General features: G+C 41.7%; 2 protein-coding genes across 7 annotated transcripts in view; one reads left to right on the forward strand and one right to left on the reverse strand.

Moving 5' to 3' along the window:
• The window catches only part of brf1b (BRF1 RNA polymerase III transcription initiation factor subunit b), a 66918-nt gene extending 62194 nt beyond the window's left edge, over positions 1-4724 (reverse strand). Inside the window, exon 1 of the mRNA XM_020056257.3 lies at positions 4356-4724. Coding sequence (XP_019911816.1) covers positions 4356-4608 — 253 coding nt within the window. The 5' untranslated portion in view covers positions 4609-4724. The remainder of the gene's footprint in view (positions 1-4355) is intronic.
• Positions 4725-5378: 654 nt separating this feature from the next.
• Positions 5379-10585, forward strand: xrcc3 (X-ray repair complementing defective repair in Chinese hamster cells 3). Of its 6 annotated transcripts, none has more exons than XM_010882427.4 (8): positions 5379-5397; positions 7159-7258; positions 7430-7567; positions 8216-8428; positions 8651-8805; positions 8976-9188; positions 9774-9820; positions 10020-10585. In XM_010882427.4, the coding sequence occupies exons 2-8, from the start codon at positions 7204-7206 to the stop codon at positions 10282-10284; spliced, it is 1086 nt and encodes a 361-aa protein (XP_010880729.1). In that variant the 5' UTR covers positions 5379-5397; positions 7159-7203; the 3' UTR covers positions 10285-10585. The 6 variants fall into 6 exon arrangements, with proteins under 6 accessions (XP_010880729.1, XP_010880727.1, XP_010880728.1 ...); XM_010882425.4 differs by lacking the exon at positions 5379-5397 and adding an exon at positions 5557-5672; XM_010882426.3 differs by lacking the exon at positions 5379-5397 and adding an exon at positions 5990-6110.
• The last annotated feature ends 2786 nt before the right edge of the window (positions 10586-13371 follow it).

Here is a 13371-nt window from a genome sequence, read left to right on the forward strand (position 1 = left end):
AATTCTAGTGCGCACTATTCCACTTGGTGCACATTTTTGGTCTGGCTACGCACTAAAGTGCCACAGATTCAGCTATTCACCAAGCCCTTAATTGGCAGTGTCATGTTGATACCGGTCTAGAACAAATGTGCAATAATTCACAATTCTGTCTGTAAGGCTGCTGCTGGTCAAACTTTTATTTGAATTGCAGGACATTAACTTGAGGCATTTTTACGGCACATTTGAAGTACTGTCAAGAGATTCACAGACTTCGGAGATCCAAACATCCACAGCAACACGCTGCCTTTTCAGAACTGATCAGCTTATTAGTGAGTAACAATGTGTTTCCTATTTGTATCGGGCTGCCATATGTCACTTTAATTGACTGTCTTTTCAGTCTGCTCCACCGACGGGACCATGATTGTGGTGACCAACACGAGACCCTGGCCTGTAGTAGATCCACGCAGCACTACCCTTTCAGACAGAACCTGTCAACCAAAAGAAGCAGATGACTCAAGAGTTCTGTTCGAGTTTGGCTTGAACACATGTGGGACCACTCTTACGGTATGAGATTTAGAATGTAAGCCATGGCACAAAGACATTGGAGAACCTGCTGGAAATGACAGTCCTTGCACTTAAACTTCACATTTGCCTTATAGGTTGAAGACTCTTATGTATTGTATGAAAATGAGATTCTGTCAAATAGGGAGTCTAAATTCAGGTAGGTTTTTGTTTTTTCACTCATTGTTAGAAAATTACCATCGGTTTGAATGCTGTCCTTTTCATAGCATTTAATGGCATACCTTGAATTACCTTTACTTCTCAGACTCTCTGTTCGCTGCATCTACCCGCTTAGTTCAGTCAGCAGGCTGTCTGCAGAAAACATTTTCAAGTCAGAAGTCCCTGGGGTTGGCTTTATAACATTCACAGGAAGCACTGAAGGTAAGACTTGGTTACCCACCTAAATGCAGCCTATTGAGTACCAAGTGTTAGTTTATTAAAAAATGTCTTTGTTTAGATGATGGAACTGATGGTACAACCAAAACACCAGTGCCTGGCTGTAGAGAGCAAGTTTCCAACAACACCAAAAGTGACTGGGATATTGAATCACAACATTCCCTAAGCTATTATGAATCAAGCACCGAAGGGCCTCATAGTCCCAATAATGGTGCTTCAACGGCACCCAACACCCTGGATCCTGCACCCAGCTATTACAACAGTCTCAAAGGCAATACTAACCTGGATGGGAGAGCGAAAACAAGCGTCCATACACCCACCCCTGGTCAGTACAGTGGAACTCTGCAGGAAGTAGCTATTGGGCTGCATACTGCTTCTCAACCATATAATGTCCAACCCGCTACTAGACCGTATGGTGCTACTCAACACATTGAACTCAAACCTGGCCTAAGCGATCAAAAACATTCACAGAGTGAAGTCAAACCTGCTACCAGCAAGTACCTAACCCTTCAACACCATATCACCCAAAAAACAACTGGCCAGGATGACTCACGAAGTAATGTTAAACCTGCACCAAGCCAAGCTCAACCAATGCTGTATGAGGGATCTCAAAGCAATAGAGTTGACCAAACCCCTATTTGGAGTAGTGTTTTTCAACAGAACATCATACAACAAGGTTCTAACCAGGAAGGGGGTAAAAGAATCAACCAACAAGCCACTGGCCAGTATGGAGGTTCCCAAAACTACAGGGTCAATCCAGCGGCTTCTCAACCGGTTAGGATCCAACCTGCCACTAGCTACTATGGAGGTATACAAAGTGGAAAAGGGGATCCAAGTCATTCGGCTTCTCAGGTAAACAATGACCAATCTACAACCCAGTACGGCAGTTCACAAACTATAACTCCAGCCCCTAGGAAACACCTTTCTTCGCAATTCTTCAGCAACAAACATAGCGAGAACTCTGCTACAGGAAAGCATTTTACAACTCAACATCATAACATCCAAAAAATTAGTGGCCTTGAAGCCTCTCGAAGCAGCAGTGGTAATCATGTGCCGAACAATTGGCAAACAGGGCCTAGCCAATATGATCCACATAGTGGCAAAAGGGAACCTATTCCAAGCCAGTCTGCTGCTTGGTACAAAATTAAATTGCCTACTGTTGATTACCAAAGCAGTGACAGAACAGCTTCTCTACAAGAATCTCAACCAGTATCTAGCCAATATGGAAGTTCTCAAAGCGGTGAAGTTAATCAGACTCTAACAATGAACCTTTTTCAACAGAATCTCCAACCAGCTACAAATGAAAACAATTGTCCATCGAGCATCGGCGTTAAACCTTCAACCAACTGGCCTACGCCTCAAGTCAACAACAATCATTTTGAGAAATTTAGGCTCAAACCAGAACCGAACCAACATCAAGGTTCACAAAGTGGAAGAAATATACTGGACAGTGAGTATGCTAATGCTCGGCACCATATTAATTCTGTCACATCAGACCCTAATGAGAAATGTTCCCAGGGCAATTCTGGAGGAAATTCTAACTTTATAAAAGTTAGCAGCAGTGGAATAGGTCACCCCATTGTTTCCAAAGACCTTGGTGCTCCAAACAATCCCAGCCGTGTCAGTCCAATTTATAGTTTATTGAACCAAGCGTCCGCACAAAGCAGTACTGCCCAATCAGTGGATGAACGGGTACTTTCAAAAGGTTTTGTCCAGAATCCACCTAGACACTTCCAATCAAAATTTCAGGTTGGGGACAGTAATGGCCAACCTGACCCTATTCATGGAACCTCTTCTAACCTACATCAGTCTGAGCCACATAGTGGTAATCGTCAAGCATTAAACAGGGTTAGAACGTCACACTACCACGACAGGTCAACACCTCTTCCCAGTTCCTACCAGTCACCCAGCAAAGTAATACCAACATCCAGACATTACAATAAATACCAAGACCGTAATGGCAATAGTGTCTATGAAAATGCAAAGGGAAGCTATACCAACCCTGATCCAAGCCAACACGTTTCCCCTTTAAGTTTCTATAGAACTCTTCAAAGTAGTTCTGACAAACCTTTATCGAGGACCAGTGTTCAGTCTCTAAGCTATGGGGTCCAACAAGACAAAAAGCCCAACGTGCATGACTCCCTTCATCCATCTGGTCAGTATAGAGCTAATGGTCTGGATAGTGGACGAACCGTTTCAGATCGCCTTAGCTATTTATCCAATCTCAATGAACGTGCTCAAGGTGGCGGCATTTCCACAGAAAATGGGAAAGATCCAAATAAAATCAAAGTAATTAGTGATGACCACATTAATGCTAACCGATTAAATTCTTCTGAAAACTGTCCTGACTACTCTGGGCAAGGCTCAGTTTACCCTCTACATCCCAGCAGCAGTGGTCCAGGCTACTACAGCGGTAGTGTTCATGAAGGCATCTTGAGAGGTAAGCAGTCATCTGAGAATTCTCAATGAAGTAGATTAGTGATTATACAATTTTTGCAGAGCTTTAGATGCCAGCATAGCAATTCTGGATAATTAAAAATTAATCATTGAACACTTTATTCCATCCACAGGCAGACATGGCCAATGAAGTCAAATTCAAGGTGAGTTGAGCACCTTTTGATTACTTCCAAAGATTGAACTCAAATTTGCTTCTCTAGGATAAGTTTGCTAATTGCGGAATGCTTAGCAGGATCTATTGCAGCAAAATCCACATTTTGCTGTGTTGCTGTTAAGGAATGCCATTCTGACCTTGTCTTCAATTACCAGACACACAACAGTGATTTGACCTCCATATCTTAATAGCTAAAACTATTAAGATGTGGAGGTCAGAAATACAGCAAATTATTTGCATATTCATGTTTGGCAATTATAACACATTTTAAAATGGTACCAACACATTGCATCTTGCAGGCCTTCCAAGGTGCACCTTTGGACGTTACACCCTGACTAGTCGTGGCGCATTGATGGGTTTTGTTTTACCTCTGCTGTGTTATTTCAAGAAAAGATTTTCATAGTTTCTCAAGTGCTTTGGAGGTTTTTATTCTGGCAAGTTCTAAAGATATTAAAGTTTTGTTATGGTTGTTACTTAAGTTTACCTTAATATTTCTGAAATGATATCATGCTGTAACACTGCAAAAATGTTTTAAAGCATTTATAATGCATTGCGCTTAAAGTATTATGCATTCTATCCTGTAAGTTTAATGTGTCCATTATTAACTTTCGTACATTGTCCGCATAATAGAGCATAGCATCTGAGCCAAGATGACATGTACAATTCTGAATTGTAACATGCCTTATTTTGCATTCTTAAATTGATCATGGTAGAATAAATGTAATCTAGTATACTGCAGTGTTACTATTTCTAATCACAATATATTTTGTACATCTTAACAGCCTGTTGTGCAATATGCAGGTCTTACCATCTGCTGAGACAAATTGCCCCACAGCTGAAGAAATCCCACCACTGCCCTCCACGAATTGCACCTCGGACACAATGATGTTGTCCTCCAGCACAGACCCACAGCTGGTACAGACGGCATTGCCCCGAGCCTGGTCAAGGTCTATCTCGGAGCAACCACAGTTCTTGCATGTGCGGGAAGTCATATCTGCTGTCAGACAAAATAAATCCTGTATCAAAAGAGGATGATACTTCTGTGTAATGTTTTTACTCATTCCTCATGCAACTAAATGACTATACCAGCGATCTATATTAATATGGTCATTTCTGCACTTCCAACCTTTTCTCAAGACATTACTGCATGCCAATAACAAACACACTTGGAAGGACAACACTTGCAGTGTGACATTACAGTAATGTGAGTAACACATTCTCTGGAGGAATGTTTTGTTGATCAATGTGACCACAGAAGCCAAGATTATTATTTGTATCACCAGTATCTGGGGGAACATTAGCTTTTCACTAGAGCTCTGTAAGCCTGGTGCCGAAATGTAATTGTTTACTTAAATATGGTTAGGTGGGGTCTGGCTCTAGCCATGCTGAGGTAGTCTGAGTGACATTTCTGAGGCTTTCATTGGTGGGGGGGGAGTGTAAGTATTATACCTGGGTCACATTCAATTGCATAACTGTTCTCTGAAGTTAAAGATGCATGTCTGTTCCATACAGTATATTTAAATCTGAACTTACCAGAAAATATTGGACTTGAGGATAATGTGGTTACGTTAGCCTAGCTCCGTTCCTGTACTCTCTGAGAGGGTTTTATGATGGCTCATGTTACTCCTATTAAAATGATCTTCCACTGCTCTGCCAAGCTTATGTCAAACCGTTTGTTAGTTAGCCAAATGTAACACACACCGTTTCTTAGGTACAGCTATCAACTACAGAGACTGTACCCATTTAATTAGTGCATTTTGACAAACTTGTAGAGCTTTCAATTGGAAGTTCAGGAAGTTCTCATAACACGACTAACCGCTAAGGGAAGTAAGATCCTGGTAGCTCACTAGGTAGGCGCATGGCTTACGCGACACCAGGTCGTGGGTTCGAATACGTTTGTAAACTTTGCTGTACATCTCCGGGTAGGAGGACAAATGCATGGAGGTGTTTTCCACAATCGTATATTTTATGTAGGGGCAATAATCGCGGTAATTGAATGGTGGCTCAACGAAACTGTCACATGATTGAGTACCCGGTATCTTTTCACGTCATTACAAAGCTCGCAGAGCTGTTTTGGGAAAGGACTACTGTAATCGTAATGTTCCCTTTCTCAGAGTGCAATACGGTACTGTAGTGTTTGTTTGTTTATACTGACGCAAGCTAGCAAAACCGTAATGTATAAATATACAGTAACACGCCCATACGGTAATTAATGGTGCAGAAGAGGAGACATTTTATTGCGTTTCATTTTAAAAGGGAAACTTGGTGATACACCATATCTAACGCTAGCCAGACAGCTACCTACCGTTATTATTCCAAGTTTATGGGAGTTAGTTCTTGGCGACAAAAGAAATACCAGACAGGAAGAAGCATTAGATGCTATTGCTACTTAGCTAGCTCGTTTTCCATACTAGCCTAAACTGCTTGTAATCTAAACGCGTGTTTTTGATACACACTTTAAAGTGAATTACTGACTGCTTCCTAATTTCATCCGATTCGAAGAGCTGAAGACGTTTTTGTGTGGTTTTGACTATCGGAAAACCTATTTTACCCGACGTAACGCGTAAGCTAAACCAAACACTTCGCAGGATGGAATAACATATTTATGTTGAGTTTGATCACATTTTTTGAAATACTAACTAAAGAGTTTACACGAGTATCCATTACTACCCTGAAACATGAAATACGTCAACTGAAATCCAATTAAGAATTTAAGTTACGATTGCTTTTCCAAAAGTCCAGAAATAAACACCCCTACATTTGTATGGTTCCTCCCATCATGAATCCCGGGTGTCAGTGGCGCAAAATGTTACGTTTTGTCACGGCGGGTATTTTAGATTGCCACACTCCCGCGAATTATTAAAATTAACTTATCTTAGTTCGCAACTTAGGAATTGTCTCCTTATTACTGATCGGATATTTACTTGTCGACATCCAAAATAACGGGGACTCATGGCAATGCAAATTAGTTAACTAGCCTCAGCATTGTCCAGGGTTTGGTGTGGGACAAGGGTTGCCAGAAAGCTAAATATCTCTAGGGTTGCCTGTCCTTCTAGCACTTAAGCGAATCATTTTGGTAGGCCAGGTACCTCAATCGTGGTTTTCATGGGTATTCGTTCCATGTATATTTAGGGTCTGGAAAGTACTTCCTGACGCATACGATATGGGTTGTAAATTTGCGTGCGTTTTCTCACAAATGAGTGCATACTATGACATCCGTGCAATGCAGTATAATGACACAAACACTGGGATTCCAACAGATTACAGCAACATATATATATTTCAATGTAAATCATGTAACAAAATGTCAGCCTTAATTTATTTTCTCGTAAAAATATGGTAGGATTCCGCTGTTTGTATCTGTTTTCATCAGCTGTAATGTGGACTTCTATTTTGAAGTCGAAAAACGTATTCAACTAACTTAGTTCACGATGAAGTTCGCTGCACACTGATGGTCCGATCCACACAACTAATTGTGATTCTATCCTGTAAAAAAGTATCAGAGATGTTTAGGTAGACGTATTGTTTCTCTTTCTATCTTTGACGACAGTGAGCTCGCTAGCCGGCAATCTAGCTGTTCCTTAAGACTTGTCATGTCTGATGCCTCACAGAATTTCAAAATGTGTCCCGAACTAGACGATCTTTTATGTTAAAATATGGATTGGGAACAATTGGAGCTCAACCCACGGATTATTGCAGCCGTAAAGAAAGGTAAAATGAGTTTTGGTTAGCTAGCAAACCTAACAGATTATAACGTTATGTTGTCTAATGACACAGCTAGCTAATTTTAGCATGTTGAGCTAGCATATATTTAGCTAGGTTCGTTTAGAAATGTCATCATTGCGTTGTGAAAACATGCATCTTTGCTCATGTTCATTTTAGCTAACCTGAGATCAGCGAGGGATATTCTAAGTCTCTCGGGTCCGGATATACAACGTCTTACCCACCTGTCAAAGTCAGACGTGCAACATCTGCACAAAGCTGTGGCTGTCTCATACCGCAGGCTTTCACCTGTTACAGGTATATACTTTATTCTGATATTCTGTTGTAACTACTGTATAGGTTTAAAATGTTGCAGATTGTAATTCCAGACCAACTGGGCTGATAAACGAATTATTATACAAAGTCGTTTTGAAGGTAGTGTAAACAACAAAGGAGGGTCTCTGAAAAGGGCTTGAAAAAAGTAAAATCACCTGTAATTCTGCATAAAAAGAAAAAATATATATATCATCCGCGCCAACAAAATGCGTCTCGCAGCTGAATCTAGTTACCGACTAGTCCCTCTACACTTTTTTGCATATCTTTTTTTGTTTGCGTTTCAGGTTATTTTGTGCCCAATGGAATTATGGTCTGTCACCATTATTCATCATTATCTGTAATAATCGTGGTAGCGTCCACATTAAAAAATAGACATGTTTAAATATAAAATACTTCCCATTGAGATTTATATTTACTTCCCGGTCCCAATATATTTTTTCCTGGTCCCCAAAAGGGGCAGGCCATTGCTCCACCTTTTGGACTAACAGGCCCACAAAGGGATTGTCCATGTCTGCAAGTTCAAAATGCACATAATCCATCAGCTATTACAGTCCATATGTCCATCAGAGGGCGTTTCTCGAGTTAAAGCTTATTATTCAAACTAACAGATCATTGTTTGTTTTCACATAGCCCTTCAAGTGCACCGTGGAGAGTGTCCCTCTTTGGATCCTGGGCACAAGTTGAGTTTGGCTTGTCCTGTCCTGGATTCTCTACTGCGAGGTGGTGTACCATTGGCCGGTATCACAGAACTGGCTGGGGAGAGCAGTGCTGGAAAGACCCAGCTTGGCTTGCAGCTGTGTCTCTCTGTGCAGTACCCACTGGAATATGGAGGACTGAATTCAGGTGACCTAATTGAAGGAATTTGGGACTACCTGACTAGCATGCCCAATAAGAAACACTCGTTTTCATTAGTTGCAAAACATTCGAAAAAACCTTAGTAAACATGACCCAGCTCTTAATTACCAGTGGTATCACTGTAAACGATATAGCCTACATTCTTATTTGCGATTATTGACGGATGTAGTAATCTCTATGGCATCATATTATGTGTATTTCCACCTGCAGGAGCTGTATATATTTGCACAGAAGACTCCTTCCCCATCAAGCGTCTGCGGCAGCTCATTTCCCAGCAGCCTCGGCTGCGGTCAGAGCTTCCCCCGGCCCTGATACGGCGCATCCGTTTCAGCGACAACGTCTACATAGAGCACGCTGCCGATCTAGTAAGAAAGCGATGCAACAGACGTTCACTCTACCGGAGAATCCCTTAAAATGCCACACAGCCTAGATATTGGGTCATATTGCTATCTGGTGCCGAAATAAAATATTTTGGTTCAGACATGATGAGGAGCATTCCATATACCTGGTCAGTGTTTCTGTGCCGTCCCGACAGGGTGCTCTGCAGGCCTGCATCTCCCAGCGGGTGCCCATCCTGCTTTCTCGGGGCCTGGTCCGGCTCGTGGTGTTGGACTCTGTGACGGCTCTGTTCCGCAGCGAGTTCCAGGCGGATGAGGGCATGGAGAGAGCCCGCCAAATGTCGGCATTGGCTGCCACTCTGCATCGCCTGAGTCACAACTACAGTGCTCCAGTGCTGTGTATCAACCAGGTACGGAAGCGCTATAAAAGGGGAACAAACCCATCAGACATTTGTTGAGGTAATAAATCATCTTTGTTTCAGCTTTGGACTGTCACAGCATGCACTAGGGTTGGGCAGTATGCTGGGGTATTTTGAAATACAGTCAATATGATTTTCAGTACAACCCCCCCAAAAGAAAATATGTTCAATGTTGTTGTTTTTTTGCTAATGCAGGATACAGCAGATGTACTTTGCCAGTAATTGCTTACTTACCTATTCATTTCTAACCATACTGTAAGAATATTTGAGTCAAGTGGTATTCCAATATTGATTAAAATGCAAAAGCCATTTAGCGGTATTACTTTAGGACCGTGAGGACGGGCTCAGGGAAAATAACTCACCAAAAGGTTTCAACTAATTTTCTCTTATCAAACATGTCAGAAAAAGGTTTGGGGAGGTACAACAGTGACAGAAATTGCGAAAATAAGGCAACAAGTAAGAATGGATAAACATCCCCTTTAAAGGATATTAATATGTTGTAGTACCCTAACCCTATAGATAAAGAAAGCAGCATTTTCATAGAACGTTATGAGTTATTGCACAATACCTCTTTAGGTGACAGATGTAATGGATGGCCCTGATCCAGCAAACTGTAACTTTGGGTAAGCTGTTGGAGTCTTCTTATATATTAACTTGAATATAGATGTATACAATTGTAAATATGTTGATCATTTATTTATGTTTGTATGTGGACATGCCTCTGCATATCTCCACGGCTATTCTTTACATGTCTGGTGTGCGTGTATGGACGTGCGTGTGTCCTTTTATGTTTCTGTGTTTGTGTGCGCGCTTCTTTCCCAGGCTGGTGGACAATAAGGTGCGGCCCGCACTAGGCATGGCTTGGGCCAACCAGGTGATGGTAAGACTGATGCTGCTCCGCCTCCCAGGCTATATGGGACCCAGGAGTCAAGGCAGCAGCAGCAGCAGCGCCCCCCGCAGGTTGGAGGTGGTGTTCGCCCCCCACCTCCCCAGAGCCAGCTGCTTGTGTGGTGTGTGGGAGGAAGGAGTGAGAGGGCTTACAAGCACAGAACCCGGTGACCAAGAGATTAAAGTCTTGGTACCGTAAATGTTCTGATTATTGTACCCAAATCGGTCAAACTTCCATAGTAGCAGGATGCATCCAGACCGGAGGAAAGTGGACACTTCTGGATGGCAGGACTTGTCTTATCTTGTGCCTCAACGTAGTAAATTGTTTAAAATCTAAGCCACCTGGATATGCTGCAGTCAAATAAACTTCAGTGATTGAATTCCAGCTAAAATGATGGTTTTCCATTTTACAGGACGTTCTATCCAAGGATGTCGTGTTGAACATTCTTTTGTGGATGTGATGATTGCCCTTTGTGATGAATAAAGTAATGCCTGTTATACTTTCAATGCATTTTTTCACATGATAGATGGGTTAATGCTCACAAAATAGAAACATTTTTAATAGCTTTTTTGCTATCAATTACATCACTTGTTCTATCAACACTAAATATGTGGAAATGGACATTGATCCTTTGTTCCTAAGCACCACATTGGAATATTAGAATTGTGTACATGCCTTTGTGTAACTGCTCTTAAAAAATGTATTCAGTACTTCCATGCTTACTGTAGGTAATGCATGTTAAATACAAAATAGATATTAAGACTTGTAACAGACTAACAACTTGACAGATTATGCTTTCAGTGCTATATTATCCTCTTGGTTAAAGCTAATTTTTACATTCAAAAAGCCTTACCATGCCTTGTCCAGAAGGGCCTTGTCCAGAAGGGGTTGCCACTGTTGTTCACGATCTATATATTTAGTATGTCCTATCTGTGCCAGTGTTTAAAAAAAACACCAATAAGTGTTTAGACATCGCACAATAACATTTTAAGATTGACAATGGAGTTATGACAATGTTGGGATTTTGATTACTTTTGAAAAATAACCTCAAAAATATTTCAGTGTATGCATTTTTCTATATATTTTAGACTGAACTTTTAAAAACATTTGAACATTTAAAAACAGATTATTAACCTGTTCTAAGCCCACATTTTCCAGATGTCTGATTTAGTTCTTTCTGACCTAGAGCCATTGCCTGTAATGTACAATATTTATTTCTTGGAGTAATTTCATGGGTATTTTTGTGAGTACATGTTCAAATAAGTACATCTTATTAAATTTTGGTAAACAGATTGACCAGACTAATATATTCACGTATACCAATGGTGAACCGTGGCTATTGTATTTTGGTCTGTGAGCGGGGCCAGTTCTAGGCATAAGCGACATAAGCGGATGTCCCTGACCAATAGGGGTGGGGTGGCCCACATAAAATGTTGCTTAGGGCCCCCTAAAGGCTAGAGCCGCCACTGCCTGTGGGGGATAATATTCTCTTAAAGGGGGATTACAGAACATTTAACTTTACTCACATAGCCTTCTCTGGCCTGAGCTTTGGGCAGCAAGAATAACCCACTATAAGAAATATTTAAGCATCATGTATCATTTGTATCATGTATCATTTGTCACCCAGTCACATGGCCTACTTTTGTTATAGATAATGGCAAACAAATTGTAAAAAGAAAAGACTGTGGCATTTACCAGATGACGACCATTTGAAACAAATATTTTGTTGAAAGTTCTTGAAAAGGTATGAGGCAAAACTAATTGTTGATAATGTAATAAACCAAAAACCATCTCCAGGTGGAGCAGTTGCTGGATAAAGCAGAGCAAAGTAGAATGAACGCTGCTACCGCCTTAGTAACCCGAATGGTCTGGTAGTCGCCGGCTTGGACATCAAACTTCACATGCTTTATACAAATCCAATAATCTTTATTGACAAAAACTCATAAGGACATGTCTCACCATACATCAGCCCACATGAGCTAGGACAGGCTGAGAGAACCAAGTCTGACCGGCACACCACCTCACTCAAGCCTAGGTTTAAGGAACATGTGAGACGTCACACAGCACACATAATTGGAGTAGCACAGTAACGGCAATGGCACATCAAATAGGGAATAGCGGAACCCAAGGCTTGTGCAATAGTAGCTCAAAGATTGTGTCACACACTGTAAGGACCCCTAACCTTAAGCTAAAGGACTTCACATCTCTTGATCTACTAGTAATTGGGACCACCTGGGGTGACACATGACAATGCTAAAATCCTAAACACACAAGACGTAGACAAAACATAAAACAACAAAAAGGTCACAATGATATGACACCTCCCTGGGGACTGGGCTTGTGCACCCCGGTTGAATTGGTTGCCGTGGCAGGTGTCGGACCGGCAGTAGACAGGCGTGCATGGTGCACTGTGGAGTTTGTAGCTTGAGTTGGGGCGGATGGCGCAAAGGAACGTTGCCGCATGTGATGCAACTCCACTTCATTAAACAGGGAAGTGGGCCATGGATCTCCGCATCCAGATCTTTCACCTGCTAGTTTGTACTGTTTTCTTTACTCATTGTAGTATATATATATTTTATACCTTTCTTACCATTGCAATGTATGAGAATCCTGCAAGTATGTAACATTTTGCACACACTGATTTACAGTAGCATTTTCCAGAAAAAGAAAAGAATACGCAAATATTTGAAAACAGGGAAAGCATCCCTTGTGCTTATTGCTCACTGGGAGTAAGAATTAAGCATTTCTGATGTTTCCCCAACATGGCCTAATTATACACTGATCAGCCATAACAATATGACCATCTGCCTAAAACGGTTGCCATGAAAGGTCTGCCACAATGCTCAGGTAGGTGGTACGTGTCAAAGTAACATCCACATGAATGGCATGACCCAAGGTTTCCCAGCAGAAGATTGCCCAAAGCATCCCACTGCCTCCGCCAGGTTGCCTTCTTCCCATAGTGCATCCTGGTGCCATGTGTTCTCAAGGTAAATGTCACTCACGCACCCGGCCATCCACATTATGTAAAAGAAAACGTGATTCATCAGAGCAGGGCACCCTCTTACATTGCTCCATGGTCCAGTTCTGATGCTCAGGCACTGGACAGGGGTCAGCATGGGCACCCTGACTGATCTGCAGCTATGCAGTCCCATACGCAACAAACTGCGATGCACTGTGTGTTCTGACAGCTTTCTATTAGTACCAGCATTAACTTGTTCAGCAATTTGAGCTACAGTAGCTTATCCGATTGGACCACACAGGCCAGCCTTCGCTCCCCATGTGCAT

This window comes from Esox lucius, chromosome 18, assembly GCF_011004845.1.
Source record: "Esox lucius isolate fEsoLuc1 chromosome 18, fEsoLuc1.pri, whole genome shotgun sequence".
In the NCBI taxonomy this organism is placed as follows: Eukaryota; Metazoa; Chordata; class Actinopteri; order Esociformes; family Esocidae; genus Esox; species Esox lucius.